Source organism: Lissotriton vulgaris, chromosome 11 (assembly GCF_964263255.1).
Source record: "Lissotriton vulgaris chromosome 11, aLisVul1.2, whole genome shotgun sequence".
In the NCBI taxonomy this organism is placed as follows: Eukaryota; Metazoa; Chordata; class Amphibia; order Caudata; family Salamandridae; genus Lissotriton; species Lissotriton vulgaris.
This window is the reverse complement of record NC_141699.1, coordinates 108422608-108444120: the sequence shown is the minus strand read 5'-3', so window position 1 is coordinate 108444120 and position 21513 is coordinate 108422608. Positions and strand designations below refer to the sequence as shown.

General features: G+C 45.4%; 1 protein-coding gene across 7 annotated transcripts in view; it reads left to right on the top strand.

The window, feature by feature from the left end:
* Window positions 1-21513, top strand: part of DEPDC5 (DEP domain containing 5, GATOR1 subcomplex subunit) — a 592834-nt gene that overhangs the window by 388400 nt on the left and 182921 nt on the right. For all 7 annotated transcript variants that reach the window (XM_086942813.1, XM_086942812.1, XM_086942810.1 and 4 more), the window contains one exon: window positions 1445-1559. In XM_086942813.1, the coding sequence (XP_086798939.1) occupies window positions 1445-1559 (115 nt within the window). The remainder of the gene's footprint in view (window positions 1-1444; window positions 1560-21513) is intronic.

Here is a 21513-nt window from a genome sequence, read left to right as displayed (position 1 = left end):
CCGCCCGTTACAGTCAATGGGGCCAACACCCAGGGAACGAGGCCGACCCCCGTCACGGGACCACATGCAGGGCGTACAGTCAAAGGGCAGGCTCGCAGGGCGCGAGGCAACCAGGGCCAGCTCGCCGAGACGTGCAAACACGCTGGAAGCGCGATCTTACTCCGTTGCGGCCAGGGGGGGACCGGAGCATCCACGTGGGGTAGGCCTTCTCGAGCCCCGGTCTTGCGTAGTTGCCGTAGGCCGGCTACGCCTCCGCTGCCACTGTCTGTTCGGCTCCGCTCCGTCGATGAAGGCCGCCTCGGCTCCCACCCAGGCGCCGCGGCACGGGTACGCCGGCAGGCCACTCGCCGTCGCTAGGTCACCTCGCCGGAACACCAAGCCTGAAGGTCTCGCGGCTCTCGGGCCTCCCGTAGATCTCTCAGCGGGAACCGCCTCAATCGGTACCGAGCTGAACCACCGCCGCGGCGGGACAACTGGGGCTCACCGACTGCTCTTCACCACCACGGGGATCACCAGGTGTGGTAGCCGCTCGATCTGGGGGAGATCAGCGGTTGTGAGCGGTGCAGGGTTTCCAGGGGCTCGGGAGCTCTCGGCAAGTGCGTCCTCTCAGCCCGCCATCTTGGCCACGCCCCTGCTGCTATTTTTAGCGCGTCTGAAGCCAGAAGTAAGGCTGACTCGGTACTTTGAAGTGCTCTAAAGCCAGATTGAGTTTCATGGAGTACCTGGTTTTCCTCAATAAACTTAGTCAGTTGGGTATTTAAGTATTTCTCTGCAATTTTTGCAAAGAATGGAGGCAGAGATACTGGTCTCAGATTTTCCGGGAGTGCAGGATCTAAAGATGTTTTTTTAAGTCACAGCACCAGCATTGCGTGTTTCCAGTTATTTGGAACCTGCCCCAAGTCGAAGGACATATTCAGCAAGTTTGTGAGCACCGGTGCGATAACTTCCCTCCCTCGCAGTAGCATATTTGGAGGGATAGTATACATGTGAAGCTCAAAAGATAGTGAATATCTGAATTATTAGCATATAGTAATCCAACAAACCTCCTTGATTAAAAGCAATCTTGCTTCCTCTCTATGGTTCAATATCTCGTGTAAGGAAAGCAGAGCACTCTTGTTTTATGTTAATGTTACTGGCCTTCACTGACTTAAAACACACAACTATCTGTAGCAGAGCCAGACACACACCTTTCTTGGTGTACACACATCTGTCTTTCTACTGCTCACTAGATTATTTGTGTCTCTTGTTCATTATCTTTCCGTGCCTCCATCCTTCGCTATTCTGTCTCCTGTTTATGTAGTTAGTCGTTCACTTTTGTTATAAGTCCGTCTGTTGCATCCTTTCTTTGCCTCTCTGTCTGTAAATGTAAATGTAAATGTATTTGAGCTCATATTCCATCCCTCACTCCTATTTTCCTTGGACTCAATGCATTTGTATTTTGCAGAAAATGCTGGATGAGGGTCTGATTGTCCACGCATCAGGCGAAGCCCTTCGCGCTTTCATCTATGGCTTCTATTTCTACAAGATCGTTGTGGAGAAGGAGAAGGAGCCGGATCGGGGTAAGTCCTGTCTTATCCTTCTTGGAGGGTACACCCGAAAATAGTTAACATTATACATAATTGGTGTGTTTAACAAAAAAAGATACTAGCGTTGTAGTATGCATATTCCAAAATAAAATAATGGAAGCCAATTACTGAAAAACCAAATAATTCAAACCCATGGAGTGAAAAATCGAAGAATTAGTAACACGTTTTGGTTGAATATTAATTTACAAAAAGAAATTAATTTGTGCAACCATTATAAATCCTGTTTAGAAAAAACAGTTTTTAATATTAAAGTAGAAAATCAGAGATGGGGTAGGAGAATAGTTATGAGGGGCTCTATATGTGTACAGAAGAGGGCCAGCACAAAAATAGACATAAGGAGAAGCTTATGGGAGCTAAATAAATTAACTTTAGAAATGGGTGAAAGGGCAAGGTAGAGGATGTACTCCTCCATCCAACCTCTTGAAAATAAAAAATAAAAAGCGAGATAGGAAGATTATGAGGAGTTTAGACTTGGATGTGGGATGGAAACAAAGCAGTGGAAAGGAAGCTCAGTCTGACCTGAGAAGCCCCGGGAAAGCAATTAAAAAAAAGAAATGAAATGTCACTAATTGGCAGGAAGTCGGAATTGTAGGAGGTGAAGGGGAGAATGATCTAAGCAATCATTACAGTAAAAATAACATAGAGAGCCCAATTTTAAGTTAAATGGTAGTTACATCTTAAACGTGGAAAGGGGAATTATGAAAAAAGGTATTATTTGAATTGGCTTCCACCAAATGGTAAATGCTGTTCATCTTGAATGTTGTTATTAAACACTTTTAGCAGAATCAATTCTCAGAAATTCTATTCTGTGGAAATGTTTTCATTGAAATCACATACAGGTGTCAGTATCGGACTTCCCTCTTAGCTGATTTGAACCTTCCTTTACTGGGTAAATCAATCAGTAGAGCTGTAGAGCGTTTTTTGTCACCCACAAGTGTATCTAGGCGCTGACTGGTGAGTAGCCAGGTCTTCAGGGACTTCTGGAACTCTGGAAGAGATGGGGAGAACAACAGATGAATAGGTAGTTCATTCCATGTCTTTGCTGCTAGGTAGGAGAAGAAGCGACCTCCTCATCTGCTACGTTGGATGCGGGGATGAGGGTTAGAGAAAGGTACGTAGAGCAGAAGTGTCTGGTGGGCTAATGGGAGTTTAGGCGGTGATTAAAGTTGGTGTGTCCACAGTTGTGGAGGGCCTTGTATGCGTGGGTCAGGAGCTTGAACTGGCATCTTTTCTGTACAGGAAGCCAGTTGAATTCCATGAGGTAGGGGGTGATGTGGGTTTGTCTAGGGAGATCCAGGGCAAGCCTAGCTGCGGTGTTCTGTATTGTCTGTAGTCAGCAGAGAAGGTATGCTTCGATCCCTGTATAGAGAGCTTTGCTGTAGTCCAGTCGGCTTGGAGATGAGGGCCTGGGTGATGGAGCGTATTACGCTTTGGGGTAGCCATTTAAATGTCTTACAAAGCATACGGAGAATGAAGAAGCAGGCGGACGAGACAGAGTTGACCTTAATCATCATGGTTAGCTTGTTGCCCCAAATGATGCCCAGGCTCCTAGTGAGGACATTGTGGGTAGGAGGAGGTCAGAGTTCTGAAGGCCACCATGTTGCGTCCCATTTGGAGATTTTGTTTCTGAAATCAGTACCCCTGTCTTGTCCATGTTGAGCTTCAGGCAAGTGTCCTTCATCAAATTGGCAACGTCTGCCATTCAGTCTTCATTGTTGTGCCCCTACCTTGCTTGTGGAAAGTGTAATTTGCTAAATGGTTAAAGACATTCTAGATGTGCCAATAAAAAAGCAATCACATCTTTTTAAAGCCCATTTCCCCATGAGTTGTGTTTGATTGAGGTAATATAAATTTTATGGTCAAGTTGTGTTCCCTAGCGAGTACCCCACCGACTCCATGTACGAGTTAAAGTGCATGTAACTTCCCTCCTGTGTCAGCTATGAAGACGCAAATACATTTGCGTCCAACGTTAACATGTCCTCTTTCAGACCCACCATGAATGGGTTGAATGGTCCGTTCCTAAGTATGCTATGCCAACGTCTTTTTGTAGTGTACTCCTACGTTTTTCAGCCCTGGCTGAAGTAGGCCCTGAATCTCTGCCACCGAACCTCTTTTCTGGCTTCTGACTCTAAGAAATCTCTGCCCAGGCAGCCCCCGTATCCGTGAACTCTGACTTACTTCTAGCGCGGCCCTCCGTGCTCAGCTCAGCCTGCTGCCTGCCAAGATTGACTATAACCTTCGAGTTATCTGTTTCCCTCCCCGAAAATACATTCCTTCCTGCTAGCTTCAGTAAACATCCTTCCTCAGCTACAGGGCTAAAGGGCCGACCTGTCTCTGTGCAAGTAATTCATAGCTTCTGTTGCCATGCTTCCATGGAAGGCCCCATGCCCCCACGCTTCTCATACAGACACTCAGGCGCTTATACACGCACTCACAGCAAGTATAGAATAGCTTCTGCTCTAGAGACCTTTCTGCCCAGATAGCTTAGTTCCTAAACATCAGATATCAGACATGATAGAAGCACAAGTTGATCTGACATGCCAGACTTCTGTCTCTTTCCGTCAGTGTAAATGTCAAGTCCCCTGCACCCCTCCAGTTACACGTCATCCAGCTGCGCGCGCATCCAAGCTTCCGATTTCTGCTGACATTGCCACATTTTCTGTTAGTGCCACCCCTTTGTGACACCTATCAGTGACGTTTCCAGAACACACCTCTAGTTCACGCCTCTTGATTACGCACATATACCACGTGTAATATTGTTATCTTGTCTTCTCTCAGCTGTTACGCCTCTTACACTGTTACTTATGGAATGAAATAAGTATATAAGCTATGTACTGTTAATAAAATGTAGCGCTCTATCCCTTCTGACACCCTGTGTGGTGGTCAGAACATGATATCCTGATTCCTTTATGAGGAATAAAACCCTTAGAAACTCTTACACCACGGACTCTGTTTTCCTTCATTCTGATTGAGTTATTATTGATTAAGTACTTACCTGCATAGAAATTAAGAGAGTAAATTAATTATTTACGTCATTTTGGCGCCCGAACAGGGACCCCTCCCCCACCTCACGCGCCGGTTGGCGCGTTGCATACTGTGTCCCCTGCCATCAGTTAGATGGAACACACGTGTACTGGCAGGATTTCCTGCATCTCCCTCTGACCCACGGAGGTGACGAAGACTGCAATCAGTGCCCAGACGAGGCGGTGAGGAGTGCGGAGGATCCCGACCAGAGCCCAGCCGAAAGAAGCAAGGTCCGAGGTGTGAAGAGGCCCACCAGTTTTCCGAAGTTTTCCGAAGTTTTCCGAAGTTTTTCCGAAGTTTTCCGAAGTTCCGAGTCGAGTCCAGTCGAGTTTTCCGAGGCCTTCTGTTTTCCGTGCTTCCCGGTGAGTACCATTGCTGGGTCGTATCTAGACGGGTTTGGGTACGCAAGTCCGGTCTGCACTGTTTTTAGGCAGTGTATCTGTACTGTTTAGCAGTATATCTAGTATTCCGAATTTCTGAAATTCTGCACTGTTACAACAGTGTATCTGTACTGTTGAGCAGTACATCTAGTATAGAGGGGTAGTCATCTATGTTTTAAATGTTTTTGTAATTAATGTCGTGGTATGAATGTGATTGTTTTTGTGCATTATTGTGTTTTCTTGTATAAATAGTTACAGTCGAAATTAAGTATCAAGGATCGAGCATTTCAGTATCAAGTAGGCACAATGCCGTTTTTCAACAAGTTAAAGCAGATAGGAACTAGGAAAGGGATATTAGAGGAAGAAATTCCAATCCCCCCTAGGGACACTCCAGGTAATTTTATGTATAATAAGCATGGCATAGACGCCATCCTGTATCTAGAGTTATGGACCGATTATACCAAGCACCTAGAGGAAAGATACCGATGGCCAGTTAACGGAACATGGGATGCCGAGTGCATCATAAAGGTAGAAGAAGTATTACGGAAAAAGAAAGCCAGACAATCTCAGAAAGACGCCATAGAATTTTGGCGTAAGGAATCACATAAACGTGCTGAAAGAGCACTCCGTAGAGAAGACAGACTTAAAGAATCAGAAAAGGCTCAAGAAAACGAATTAGTTACTGAAGGAATTCGAGTAAAATCAGAACAAATAGATCGCATCCGAAATAGCCAAGTGAACAACATGTATCTTTTGGCCGAAGGTACCCCTGACGCCATTTCAGAAATACCGAAAAATTTGCCGTCACCATTAGTTCCAACTAAAGTAATGCATAAGACTACTAAAGACATATTCCTAAATTCATACTTAGACGATGTAGCACCAGCTTACACCAATCTGCCTGTTCGTGCCCTGCCTATAGACAGGGACGGGGGTGGCACTCCACCCCCAGGTCATGTTCCGCCGGTACCGCAACAGACTTCCCCTGTTCCGCCAGCCCCGCCACTTCCCGTACTCAAAACTGACCTACCGAAACCACGTTTGCCTGATCCACCTAAACGACAAGTTCACGTTCAGATACAGACTCCCCAGGGAGGTAATGTACAAGCTTCCGCTTCAGGAGGTGCGACCGCGGGTCCTCAGACCCCGCCACCAACTCACAGATTCAATCTCAAAGATATGCAGAGTCCTCTCACGTACAGGTCTCCCCACTCCTCTAATTCATCCCGCCTTGACACATTAAAAGAAAACATGTCAGTTTGCAGATATGATCCAGTACCCGGAAAAGACGATTTAATGATATTGGCATCATTACGGTTAAGATCTGCTACTGATAGTTTGTTATGCTATGCAGGAATGAAGGATCGTCTAGACAGAATATATGAGTTCGTTCAGACAGGAAAGGACTCTGACAGTATTAAGGATGCCATGGAGAAACAGAAAGTTGGCATGCAAGCACTGATACTACGATTTTTCATAAATTGTCTAATAAGAGAACGAGACAGGCCCGGAACAGATCAGAGTGAATTAGACGCATTGAACAAGTGGGGTCAAAATATAGCTGATGGAAGACATGACAGACAAAATTGCATAGACTCTATGTACAAGAAGATTAAGAAAGCAGTAATAGCAGTACACCAGAAAGAGAAAGAAAAGGCTTCCTCCGAGGAGGAAGAAGTACCGGAAGAATCCGAAAGAAATATAGGAACAATAGCATATGTAGGTAAGGGAACTTACCTTAGGAAGGGTATCCGTCCGGAGAGCAAGAGAGTTTTCTTCTCTGCCTTAACAAATCCGAATTCTGCTGAGCATCAGTTCCAGGAAACTGATAAAAGGCTCCGAGATCGAGTTGGGTACCATGTACTCAATTCTATGGATGAACAAGAACTTGCCCGATCAGCTGTATCATGGGCCGAAAATGCAGACATATATAATGATGACACAGTGGCGCAGACATTTCTGAACCTCTCCCCCGACGAACAGAAATTAGCAGGTGTATACATGATTCAGCACCTTCTCATTAAATACAGAAAACATTATTCCGATCCAGGTCCCTTACACGAGACACTAGAAGCACTACTGATGGATAGATGGAGAGGTCTAAGCACTAAATTAATTCAAATAATTCTAGAACAACGACACAGATATGATACCTTTGTAAGCTCTGAATATGTTCCCGCCCCACCTCCAGAAAGGAAAATGTACCATATGCAGTGCGGGGGTGGTATTGAAAGTCAGAACCCCTTACGAGAAGTGCACCCTGTTATGGGTGAGGATAAAACTTTGAAACGCGTGTATGTACACACGCCTCTGACTAAATTAGAACTGTTAGAAATGAAGAAACTAGTACCATGCCATGATAAAGACCCTGCAGGTTTCCATAGAGAGCTTAAAGACATGTTATTAATGGGGGACTACACATATGATGATATCATGAAAATGTTGAAAGTATTATTGCCCACGGGTATATTCGAGAAATTAAAGGAAAAGGAATGGGAGGTGGGAGACACAAAGATTGCCTGGGCAGAAATAGAGGAAGAGGAAAAGAAACGGGTCCCAGGGTTAGGCCTTGGGGACAAAACTAAAGCATTACCAGGTTTGATAGTACAGGTCCTGCCCAGATTATTGACAACTAGAAAGGAGGATTGGGATGCAATCTCGTCCTGTAAACAGAAACATGATGAAGATACTAGTGACTTCTATTCAAGATTCGAGAAATGTTTTATTATTAATAGTGGCCTCCAGCCAAGTAGCGAGTCGTACCCACATCTTTTTGTATCAAAGTTAGTAGAGAATTCCCTACCGTTAGTTAAAAATCGAGTGTACAAGGTTGAGAGTACATGGCAAGCAAATACGCCATCTCAGATGTTACAAATGTTACAATATCACCAGAACAGAATTAGAGAAGAACAAGATCAGGAACAGAAACGTATGAAAGACACAAAGATGAAAATGTTAGTAGCTCAGACAGTCCCATCCGACGGACACAGAAAGGGTACGACCCAGACAAGTCACACTGCAGCTCCTGTTAAAGGGACATGCAATTATTGCAAGCAGCCAGGTCACTACGTACACGAATGCCCAGTTCTGAAACATAACATAGCGACAGGTAAAACTAAAGAAAGACCGCATCCGCCTAGACAAGACCATAACCAGCATCAGTCTACACAGAATACACAGCCTATGCATGCCTCCTCGACTCCAGCACAGACCGTAGCAGTATCACAGCCACAGCCCATCGCCGCAACTCAGCAAGTTTCACAGCAGATGTACCAGTATGCCCAGTCTGCTTACCCTGAATATTCCCGATATACATGAAACAGCCTAGAGAGGGAAGGTGGCTTGCCTCTTATTGAGATTCCTGTAGATCAAGAAGGTCCTTATGTACACAGTCAAGTATTGGGAAAAGACAGAAAGTTTTTAATTGACACAGGGGCAAGTCGCACTACAATAAGTCATGATGAAGTTCCAGGGGCACCCCTCTCAGGCTCACAGAATGTTTCCCTGGGTTTTTCAGGACAGCCTATTGTAAATGAAGTATCAGAACCAGTTCCCCTGGCCGTGGGTCCATTATCACGCGTTACAGACCTGTTACTCACGAAATCATGTCCAGAAAATCTGTTAGGAATTAAAACATTGAAGGCTCTAGGAGCTATAATCTGCTGTTCCCCGGAGGGAGTTAGACTCTTTCTGCGGGATTTCAAGGGCCATTATGTTTTGCGTGAGTTTGATATCAGATTAAAAAATGTACCAGATTACTTGTGGGCAAAAGGCCCAACTGATGTAGGATGTATGCACATTACACCATACCGTGTTACACTCAAGACAGGTGTTGTATTACCCAGAATCAGACAATATAAGTTACCACCCGATGCTGTAGTGGCTTTACTGAAAATCATTGAAGAGCTCATTGCCCAAGGAGTGGTCGTCGAAACCGACTCCAATATCTGTAACTCACCCATCATTCCGATTCTTAAACGTACTGATCCCAATGCACCGCCAGTATATCGGCTGGTGATTGATCTTCGAGAATTGAATAAATGCATTATCCCACAGTATCCTGTGGTCCCCGATATCTCATCCTTATTGACTGCCATTGATTCAGAAGCAACGTTCTTTACTGTAATTGATCTCAAGAACGCCTTCTTCAGCGTGCCTATTGATCCAGAGAGCCAATATCTCTTCGGATTCTGTTTAAATGGACGCAGTTTCAAATTTTCGCGCGCACCTCAAGGATTCACAGAAAGCCCCAGCATCTATAGTCAAGCACTGAAAAGACAACTAGATTGTATTCAAATGCCAGCTAACACCGCTTTACTGCAATACGTCGATGATCTGCTGATCACCGCACGGAGTGAGCCCGAATGTGAAAAAGCATCACTGACCGTTTTACACTTTCTGGCCGACAAGGGACACAAGGTGTCTCCTTCGAAGCTACAATTCTGTGTTCAGCAAGTTGTGTACTTGGGTCACTTGCTGTCCAAAGTGGGGAGACAGCTCACTCCCGATCGCATTCAGTTAATTGCAAATATGCCACAACCCCGGACACAAAAGGAAGTGCGGGCCTTCATAGGCCTCACCTCGTACTGCAGACAATGGATTCCCCAGTATGCATTTCTAGCCAAGCCACTCATCCAGTTAACGACACAGGAGGCAGCGATTTCGACTGCCCTCCCTTGGACTCAGGAACACACACAAGCTTTTGAAGACTTAAAGAAAGCCTTATGTCAAGCACCAGTTTTAGCGACACCATGTTACAGCAAACCGTTTACACTTTTTGTTACAGAACGTGATGGTACAGCGTTGTCTGTCCTCACCCAAGATCAAGCAGGTTCACATAAGCCTTGTGCTTATTTTTCTAGTACATTGGATTCAGTAGCCCAAGCACTCCCTGCGTGCTTAAAGTCAGTAGCAGCAACAGCGTTAGCAATAAGACAAAGCGATTCAATTGTTTTAGGTCATCAGTTAACAGTTCAAGTTCCACATTCTGTAGAGGTTTTGTTAAACAGAACCCAGACTCAACACTTGACTATAGCACGACTGACAGGTTATGAATTAACACTATTCCAGCCACACATAGAAATCAGACGCTGCAGTATCTTGAACCCAGCAACACTGTTACCTACAGTTATGACAGATCCAGCTCCACATGATTGTATAGAAATCATTAATGCAGTAACAAAGCCACGACGAGACTTAACGGATGTTCCATTGAAAAATCCAGACCTGACACTTTATGTGGACGGTTCATGCATGAGAACAAGTACAGGAGAACTAGTGGCCGCGTATGCCGTGACCACTGAAACTGAAATTAAAGAAACACATCGTATTGACACACTGTCTGCTCAAGCAGCAGAGCTCATCGCTCTGACCCGAGCTTGTATTCTAGCCAAGAACAGAAATGTTAACATATATACTGATTCCCGTTATGCCTTCGGAGTTGTACACGACTTCGGAGTCCTCTGGCAAGAACGAGGTTTTCTGACCTCTCATGGGGCCAAGATTCAACATGGTCCCCTCATTCAAGCACTGTTAGAAGCAATACATTTGCCCTCGGGCATATCAGTCATGAAGTGTAAGGCACACACTAAAATTACAGATTCTGTTTCCCAGGGTAACGACCTGGCAGACCAGACAGCAAAACATACAGCACTGACTCACATCCAGATTACTGATGTGACAAAGACAATAGTTCCGACAAAGTGTATGACAATTAGAGATCCCGCCCTAGACGTAATTGACATTCAGACACATGCTACTCCAGATGAAATAAAGAAATGGATTGAACTAGGAGGGATTCAGACAGACCAAGGTTGGGTGACGAAGGGAAAATCTATATGGTTTCTCCCTGACGCAATGGTTCAAGTCATGATAAATACAGCACATAGCCCGGCCCATCTAGGAGAGAAGGCGATGTTAGACAGTTTACAGAATCTCTGGTACAACAAACACTTACGAGCAGCAGCAAAACAGAAAGTGCGTACTTGCATGATCTGTTGTCAGTTCAATCCAGGTAAAAGCGTCCCTGTAGAGCAAGGAGGATTTCATCCTCCCGATCACCCTTTTGAAGTCCTCCAGATGGATTATATCCAGATGAACAGTTGTCGAGGTTTTAAATATGTCCTTGTAATTGTTTGTGCTCTGTCCCGCTGGACCGAAGCATACCCAGTCCCAGACTACACTGCTCCTACCACTGCCAGACAGTTGGTTCGTGAATTCTTCCCACGGTACGGTTTGCCCCGTGTCGTGTATTCAGATAACGGACAGCCGTTCTCGTCCGAGTTGATGAAACAGGTCTCCCTTTTGTTAGGATATCAGTGGAGGTTCCACTGTGTCCGACATCCCGAAGCAGCAGGCCTTGTAGAAAGGCATAATCAGACACTAAAAATCCGCCTTGCCAAGATCTGTCAGGAAAAAGGGGTCGACTGGATAGTCGCCCTGCCCGTGGCACTATTCTACATGAGAATGGTCGCCCACTCAAGATCAGGGCTATCCCCGTACGAAGTGGTCTTTGGCAGACCACCGAATATGTGGGGGACGCCCATTCCGAAGAAAATCACAGATGTTGATTGTAATATGTTGACAGATTACCTTGCCTCCTTGATGTCTGCACTCCAATCATGTCGTTCACAGGTTGCCGCCGCCTTCCCTGACAACACCGATGTAAAGGCGCATGAGGTCCGTCCTGGGGACCTGGTACTCGTCCGGAATTTCGACCGGAAAAGTCCGCTGGAGCCCCGTTGGAAGTCCCCGAAGACCGTCCTCCTTACAACCAGGACCGCTGTGAAAATCGAGGGGAGAAAGGGGTGGGTCCATACGAGTCACATCAAACTTTGCAATGAACTAAAAAACGGACTGAAACAGGACTCTGACTCGTCCACCCCCACCAAAGACTGTGTTGAAACGAAAGACTTTACCGTTACCGAACGAGAAAAGACTCCCCAAGAACTATATCGAATGAAACTCAGATCTAGCAAGTCAGACAGTTTAATTGTTTAAGTCCTCCCCTAGGTGAATCGGTTAAATAGTTTCTGACATGTATCCCCTAGATCGAGATAGAGAGAGAGAGAGAGAAGCAAAGAAACGTACATACTGCAAATCACTGCGTAGTCACTGTATAGTGACGTTGTTAATAATGTTTTTTCTAAGTATTCTAATTATTATTGCCAGCATTCTGCTACCTATATATTGGCCTATTTTCAGGCATGAACAATCTGCTTACAATGTCTCTGCTGAACACACTTTTAGTGAACTTCCTGCACATGAACTCTCTTACAGACTTGCGCTGCGCAACAATACATTCATTAGTATGTTACATCACTCCCATCAGACGAATAATGCTACAGACTGCTGGATATGTGGCCGACTCCCTCCCTACCAGAATTACAAGGGAGCTCTGCCCCTCTTTCCGTACCCGTTCACTCACAATGGCTCCTGTGGGGCATGGTTTAAAATAATTAATTCCTTAGATCCTGATATTGCTGTTTTCGATGGGGGCTGGGTTTGGGGAAACTTGAACTTAGTCCTGCTCAACGTCTGTTACCCTGATAAAGAGGGACTTCCCACTCGAATAGGAACTGATCTAGAAAATGAAGTATATGGATTAGGTAATTACACAATTAGCCTTATGATCCTTACTGTTGAATCCGAAGCTGCTCCAGTTCTGCCCCATATGTTGGTATTACCAGTCACAGGCGAACTATGTGTTAGCAAGAAAGGTTCAGTACACGTAGGTCATAGTAAATGCACTACTGTGGTCGAATTCAGTGATCATGGTAAATCGTCCTTTAAAGCTATAAGTCACTCCTATTTTGTTTGTGGTCATACCGCATACATACGTTTGCCTCCAGATTGGGATGGTACCTGTTATATTGCATTCCTTCTGCCACCTGTTTTTCTAGCTCCCCCAGATTACCATAGAAATACGAATCTAGTACAAAATAGACCCAAAAGAGATATTCCACTTGTCGATTACACAGAAACGGCATGGGAACAGTACACTGATTTCAATAAAGGATTCTTTTTCTTCCTAGGGCCTGTCCAAAACAGTAAATTAATACGCAGATTAACCAGAACACTTGAAGCAGTAGTACATGAAACTGCCTCCGCCTTAGGTAACTTAACAGAGGAGCAATCTGCTATGCGGGTTGTTGTCCTTCAAAATCGTCTTGTAATTGACGTCATCTTGGCAGATAGGGGTGGAGCCTGTAAGGTCATCGGGTCAAGTTGCTGTGTTTTCATCCCACAAAATGCACCATCTGTCTATCAAGCTATTACCCGTCTGCATAAAATTGCAAATCAGATACATCAGAATCCAGGCACCTGGACTTGGTCCGGTTGGTTCTGGACTACGTTAACAGCTTGGGGATGGAAGATCTTATCATTCCTAGGCATTGGCCTTGTTATAGTATTTAGCTGCTGCCTGTGCCTACAGTGTGGGCCAGCGATATGTGGACTGTGTGCCACATCCTGCATTGAGCATTCCAGTTGTCTCTCAAACAGTCAAAGAAAGAAAAATGAACATATAATGTTACAAGAACAGACCGATCGATTTATGAGGATCGATATATCATGAAGGGTCCGTAGGGAACAAGGAGGGAATGAGGTAATATAAATTTTATGGTCAAGTTGTGTTCCCTAGCGAGTACCCCACCGACTCCATGTACGAGTTAAAGTGCATGTAACTTCCCTCCTGTGTCAGCTATGAAGACGCAAATACATTTGCGTCCAACGTTAACATGTCCTCTTTCAGACCCACCATGAATGGGTTGAATGGTCCGTTCCTAAGTATGCTATGCCAACGTCTTTTTGTAGTGTACTCCTACGTTTTTCAGCCCTGGCTGAAGTAGGCCCTGAATCTCTGCCACCGAACCTCTTTTCTGGCTTCTGACTCTAAGAAATCTCTGCCCAGGCAGCCCCCGTATCCGTGAACTCTGACTTACTTCTAGCGCGGCCCTCCGTGCTCAGCTCAGCCTGCTGCCTGCCAAGATTGACTATAACCTTCGAGTTATCTGTTTCCCTCCCCGAAAATACATTCCTTCCTGCTAGCTTCAGTAAACATCCTTCCTCAGCTACAGGGCTAAAGGGCCGACCTGTCTCTGTGCAAGTAATTCATAGCTTCTGTTGCCATGCTTCCATGGAAGGCCCCATGCCCCCACGCTTCTCATACAGACACTCAGGCGCTTATACACGCACTCACAGCAAGTATAGAATAGCTTCTGCTCTAGAGACCTTTCTGCCCAGATAGCTTAGTTCCTAAACATCAGATATCAGACATGATAGAAGCACAAGTTGATCTGACATGCCAGACTTCTGTCTCTTTCCGTCAGTGTAAATGTCAAGTCCCCTGCACCCCTCCAGTTACACGTCATCCAGCTGCGCGCGCATCCAAGCTTCCGATTTCTGCTGACATTGCCACATTTTCTGTTAGTGCCACCCCTTTGTGACACCTATCAGTGACGTTTCCAGAACACACCTCTAGTTCACGCCTCTTGATTACGCACATATACCACGTGTAATATTGTTATCTTGTCTTCTCTCAGCTGTTACGCCTCTTACACTGTTACTTATGGAATGAAATAAGTATATAAGCTATGTACTGTTAATAAAATGTAGCGCTCTATCCCTTCTGACACCCTGTGTGGTGGTCAGAACATGATATCCTGATTCCTTTATGAGGAATAAAACCCTTAGAAACTCTTACACCACGGACTCTGTTTTCCTTCATTCTGATTGAGTTATTATTGATTAAGTACTTACCTGCATAGAAATTAAGAGAGTAAATTAATTATTTACGTCATGATCTTGATACATCCAGGATTCAGTTTGGGTGGTATGATTAGACATGAGTGAGGGCTTGGCTCTAGGGCAATCAGTGATATTGGAGAATATCTGTGGTAGTGTTGAAACCCCTTTTTGAGGGCCATGGGGCAAGCAGAAATGTCTGGACCCAACTGTGGTGGTTAGGCCTTTCTCTTCTGATGTCCTGGGACCAGCCTACTATGGGCTCTGTGCATCTGAAGCACCCCTTCAGCACTAGACTTCCATTGGTAGCGCAGGTCGAGTAGTCCAGGGCTTCTCAGGGAGGCGGTAGGTGAGGCGAACACTGATACATAACTCAAAATACATCCATCAACACCAAAAACGGTTGTCAAGTCAAATACTTGCATATATATATATAAAAAAAGAGTATTTATCCATTAACTAAAAATTCAATACAAAGTCCTACAAATCCTATACACACCTTCTTGAGGGAAGTCCTGTACCTTCACTCGAATTTAGGTTTACAGTGCCACTTTCCCATTTATGGCTGATGGTTATTTTCCTTCTCATGTGGTGACATCAAAGCAAGGCCCGCTAAGGTGTTAAAGTTTTAGAAATTCTATGAGGGGCTCTCTAGCAAGATCCCATAGTTCACACGCTGGAGCATGTCATTTCAGAGGCAGTTCCCCATGGCCTGGCCATTGGTCAGTCTTACCCTCTCTCTCTTTCTTTTAAAAACTTTTATTCGATTAACATTTAGTGAATCATAAAAAGTACAGCATAAAAATTCCAATGAATTGTTTAAAACACAGTATTAAAATACAGATAAAAACTAAGTGTTATACAAAAAATGTTTGATAAAAAGCAATTTACAAATTGATTCAAGTGAACATCGATTCAAGGAGACGATAACCCAATTTTACAGCGTATTTTCAAACATGATTTTAAAAAAAGAGCTACGGATTTGGCTACATATTGTGAGTCTAACATTTGAAGTGCCAGGTAAGCTGGCCGACAGGTTCTCAACCCCATTAAGCGGAGAAGTTGGATGATCCAGCGCTTGCGAGGGTGCTCATAATAGCGACAGAACAAAGTTAGGTGGATGGTCGATTGAGATGATACACCATCACACAGGCAATTTGTCAGGTCGTGAGACCAATCTAGCCCTTTGGGGAAGGTAACAAGGCGGAAAAAGGAATTAAAACGAAACCTAGTTAGAACATATTTTTCGTGGTTAGATAGAAAGAATGATAAATAAGGCCGAATACCGGGGGAGGTCTGGACCATTAGGATCTGCACATTTATTGGCTTTGATCCTTCATGAGAAAGGCGTAAATCTCAGATGGGTTAGACAGAGATTTTTCAGGGCACTTCTGCTGATGTCAGATGTTGAAGAAGGCTCGATGAAGTAAGATGTGCAGTTCAGATCCTTTAGAAAGTTGGAAACATACAATAACCAAGGTATTTTTTACCAACTTACCGAGGATAAGCAGTCTGATATTAAGGAACGGGTTAGGTGGCATTGGGGTTTGGTCCAAATACGGTGCCATAAGAGAATCGGCTGGCATCTGATGTTGTCAATTATATAATCGATACCTAGCTCAATATGGCAACCGTATGTTGGGGCACTTTGAGGAAGTGCAAGAATGTATTTTAAAAACCCGTTTTGGACCTTTTGTAAATCGTCTACGGGAGCATAGCCCCAGACGCCAGCGCCATAGGTTGCTACGCTATGACATTTTGCGTGATATATTTTAAGCAACTCATTTGGGGCTGGTTTACCCAGTTTTCTTGAAAAGGAAACAAGAGCTGACGTTGCTCTCTGAAAGAGCAATTTTTTGCTTGCCACTGCTTGTTTCCATGATAACTGATCGTCCATTAAAATGCCTAAATATGGATATTCCCTGGCACGTTCCAGTCTAACTTGTTCTATAAAAACAGGTTTGGGGTTCTTTGCTTTAGGACCGATGTGCATGACAAAGGTTTTACTTTTGTTGACTTGTAACCCCAAGGAGAGCATGAACTGGCAGTATTTGTCTAATTGTTTCTGTAGCTGGATTAATGTCTTTGCTAAAATGACGGAGTCATCCGCATAAAGTAATGCGGGAATGGGGCGATGGTTAATGGATGGAAGGTCCTGGCTCCTGTCTAGCATGGCCGATTCCAGCCCGTTGGTATAAAGGTTAAACAAGAAAGGAGCCAGGACACAGCCCTGTCTAACTCCCTTATTTACTGAGAATGAGGACGATAATTCACCGCCAATCCCATATCACACGCACGCCGTAGCGTCTGAGTAAAGCTCACAAAGGAATTTAATGAGAGGAGAATCAACCCCCAGTTCACCAAGAATGGACCACAGCCTAGAATGTATCTCGCAGTCAAACGCTGCGCTGAGGTCGACATACACTAAGTATAAATGACCTCCTTTGGCCCGACGTACTTGCCTGTTAATAAGGTTAGATTTAATGTCTGTTCAACAGTGCCAAGTCCCTCCTGGAATCCAAACTGGAGGTCGGTCAGGATGTTATTCCCCGACGCCCAGTCTTGGAGCCGTTCCAGGATCAATCGTCGTGCGTCTTTCCCCAGGGAGTCCAGGAGAGAAATAGGCCTGTAACAGGCTGGATTGTTGCGATCCCCCTTTTTATAAATGGGGAGCAAGATGGAGGAGGACCAGGAGTCTAAAAGGCCAATTTTAGAGACTGCCGCCATCACCTGGGCGACGATGGGGGACCATAGTTCCATATTATTTACAAAAATATCAAGTGGGACTCCATCAGGACCAGGTGCCTTGCCGCTTTTGGAGGACATTAGGGCGTAAATGACCTCACTTAGGCTAAAGTAAAGTTCGATGGGATAAACTTGTGCCTTGGTGGAATCTTTAACTGGCATGACCATTATCGTGGTGTCAGCTGAGGAGTCACCAAAAATTTTTGAGAAATGGGTCACCCACTCGTCGGCGGTCACGGCCACATGTAGATGATGGGGAGTATTGGCGTCGACCAAAAAAGGAGATTTAACTGCGCGCCAAAACTGGGAGCTGTCTTTACTTAGGCAGCTCTCATGTAATTAGGCCCATAGATTTTTCTTTAATTCCTTTTTGCAACTTTGCTGTGCCGTTTTGTAGCTCTTTCTTAGTTTGGCTATCTCAACTGTATTTCTAGTAGGGTTATGTAACGCCTTTTTTAGGGCGGATAGCGCCTTACGACAGGTTGAATTAAACCACCGTGGGGATTCCTGAGTACCAGGTTTATGGTTGCGGAGTAATTCAGCCCTATAACTTTTAAAATCTCTGAGAAACTAGATAAAATCAGCTGAGGTGAGGAGTCCTCTGCCAGACAGTTATTTATCCAGGGAAGGGCTTTGGATACCGCGTTGCCAGTGATTACTACAGGATCAATTTTGGACCATTTCACGGAGAAGCCATTTGTTTTATCCATGGCCAATGATTGCTGGGTTAGTTGGCTAGTCCTAATAGGATGGAAAACATCAGTGTCAATTGACAAAGTGATGCTGTTAGGAAAATGGTCACTTGAAATATCGTGTGCCTGTATTAAACTGTTGAAGTTTGCCCTTTAGTATTTGTGAGCATAAAACATAGTCAATGGTACTTGACAAGCCTCTACCATGGAATGTAGGTTTAAATTCAACTGGTGGATCCACTAAGTCATTTGCATAATCTAATTCCAAAGAGAAAAAACTATCATTCAAGGCATTACCTAAGAACGTGTGCGTGAGATGAATCAGGGGGCAATCATTTTCGTCTAAAAGACCACAGATACCTTTTTTATGATTGGTGCACGGAGGAACGTTGAAATCCCCCCCCCAAATCACATAGCATACAGATGAAGAGTGCTTATTTCGTTGTTCATTTATAAGAGAGGAGATTTCAGTTACAGACTTAGCACATTCTACGGGGAGAAGGTTGTTATAGAAGTTAATAAAAAGATATAACATACGATTGCTAAATACAACCATTATAATTTGAAAATTTGTAGTGGTATATAGAACAGATGTTTTCTTTGTTGGTAAATTGCTTGAGATATACACCACTAGACCTCCCTTAGATCTGCCATGAGTGGTAGTGCTAGCTGGGGCGTGAAACGTTTTAAAGCCCTGTATATGTATGGGCTCGATGGCCCAAGTTTCCTGTAAACAGACTATGTGGTGTGTGTTCACTATGTCCAACCATGATTTAAGATTTAACTTTGAACTGAGACCCGCTACGTTCCAAAATAGTACAGAAAGTGTCTGGGTGGAAGAGGTAGAGTTTCTGGTGTTCGACAAAGCGTCAGTAGGTGAAATTCCAGGGCAAAGAGCGGTAAGTATTACTGGGGCAGTAAGATGGGTTGCAATAAGATCATCATACTTAGAAAAAGGGGTTTGTGCTAATGTGGATATTGTGGTTGGTGCTTTCGCTGTTGCTCGAGCACCGTCCAAAGAAAGTAAGGTCGGGGAGCAGTGAAGTTGTTTCAGCGGTTTGAACCCAGGGGAAGGGGGATCTATACATTCCTGGTTACTGTCAGATGATGATCAATCCACCATTTCCAAGCAGTCATATCTGTTTGTCAGTGGAACACCTCTCCATCCAAAAGTTGGGGCAGCGTCTCTACCCCCATGACCCGGCCAATCGACCCAGTTGCGTCTTCTATTCCAGTTTCCGACCTGTGTCCAGTTCCATTCTGGACCAGTATTATAGTGGTGTACTGGAGGATAGAAGTACGAGAGTATTTTAGTGCCTATCCCGTCAGATATAAGTTGTGAGCCCCATGAGCAAATATGCTCCACAGTGTGGGGGTCCTCAAAGTTGACGATGACACAGTCACCCTGGATAGTTTTTGGCTCTTTACCTATCCAGGGGACCCTGTGGACCATTGTGACTCTATTGTCAGAATAGGGGGGAAGGGGCCTATTGGCAGAAAGCCAATGCAGTACTTTATTTCTGAGGGACCAGCCCGGTTCCTCCGAATTTGTATTCAACTCGAGGACCCCGGTCATAATGACCACATAAGGAGTGGCTTCTGGAGGTAGATGGATAGGATGGTCACCCATCCTTCTGGTCTTATAGGTGGTATTTTGAGTCCCTAGTGTCTTTGGTTGAATGGGGGCCTGAGTAGGTGGGGGAAGTGAAGGTTTAATTAAAGCAGGGCCGTTCTTCACCGGTTTGGGTGTAGGTTTTTGTTGTATGGCCACTGCCGTGGTGGCCGGTTTTGTTGCTATCACCCCATCTTTGGTGTTTTTAGGTTTGGGTTTTTGGGCCACTGTGTGACCGGGGACAGATCCCTTATTAGTTTTTACTGCTAAGGTCAGCTCTTCTATCTGCTTTTGGATTTTTAACAGGGTGGATTCAATGGGTTGCACATATGACTTAATTAGTACCCCTAATCTGATCAATAGTTGGTTGGTTAGGCCACAGGTGTCACTCCCTTCTCCCGCGTTACTTTTAACGTTGAGGTTGGCTGTAGTGGTAGAAAGATTTATTGATTCTACAGGAATGGGAATCACCTCTTGCTGAGGAGGAACAGCTTGACTGGGGAGGTGGGTAAAGATTGATGGTTAAGTTGAATCGTTATTTGGGTTTGTTTGCAGGATTTTTTTTTGCTGGGGTTTCTTTTTATTCTTTGGAATCGCTCGCTCCCTTAAACCCCGATTTGTTGTAGTGGTGGAGTCATCCCTGCTCGGACTAATATAGAGAGCTGCGGTTCTCTCCAGAGACAAGGATAACTGTGGTGACTGCGAGGCTGATAACTCTAAGGAAACAGACAAGTCCACAATACATGGAACAGTATGGGGGTCAGCGTGTTCGTCCAGCAATGCGCCAGGTTCTAAAGGGCGCAAGGGAGTTTTGACTGCAGCCAGTAAGCCAAACGAGGAGCGTTTAGCCATAGTCAATTCGTGGGAAACCCTCCGTTCCAACAAGAGTACGCCTTGGTTAATTGCGTCATTTGCCTTAGAAATGAACTGATCTATTGGGCCAGTCGTTTGAGCAGCATGTTGTGCCTTGTTGCTCCTGGTCCCTCTAGGTGACATACTCAGGGTAATGGGACCCAATTAAGGAGATAACAGATTGACAACAGATATACAATGAAGGAATGACGGTACGATGATACAAATATGCAAATGTCAATAGGGTGTCCCAGTCCAATCCTACCCGGTCTTTAACGGGCTTAAACGGGCCCGCCCCTTGCCCGGGCTTTGCCCAGGGCGCTCCCGCGACGCGGGGGTGACGCTTCCTTTATGCGCCGCCTGGCGCGATCTTCCTTCCGCCGCTGTGCAGTGCGGGAATCGTAGTCCTGGAACCCCCTCCGCTCGGCGGCCGCTATCGGTGTAAGTTGCGGCGGTGGGAGGGGGGACCAGGGCAGGCACCAGGTTCCGGGGGCAAGAAGAGGTAGGCGTCTGTCCTCACAGTGGCTATTTCCCTGGGATTTGCAGCTGGGCTCTCAACAAAGGCGTCACCCGCTCCACCGGGGTGACGCTTCCTTTATGCGCCGCCTGGCGCGATCTTCCTTCCGCCGCTGTGCAGGGCGGGAATCGTAGTCCTGGAACCCCCTCCGCTCGGCGGCCGCTATCGGTGTAAGTTGCGGCGGCGGGAGGGGGACCAGGGCAGGCACCAGGTTCCGGGGGCAAGAAGAGGTAGGCGTCTGTCCTCGCTCTCAAAGTGGCAGTTCAGGGTCCCTGGGCGCAGCTGTCCTTGGCGCTCCTCCAATGCAGTAAGTTTCGCCTCTGATCCTTGAGCAGGTCTGCAGTGCTCTTGGACGGGGGAG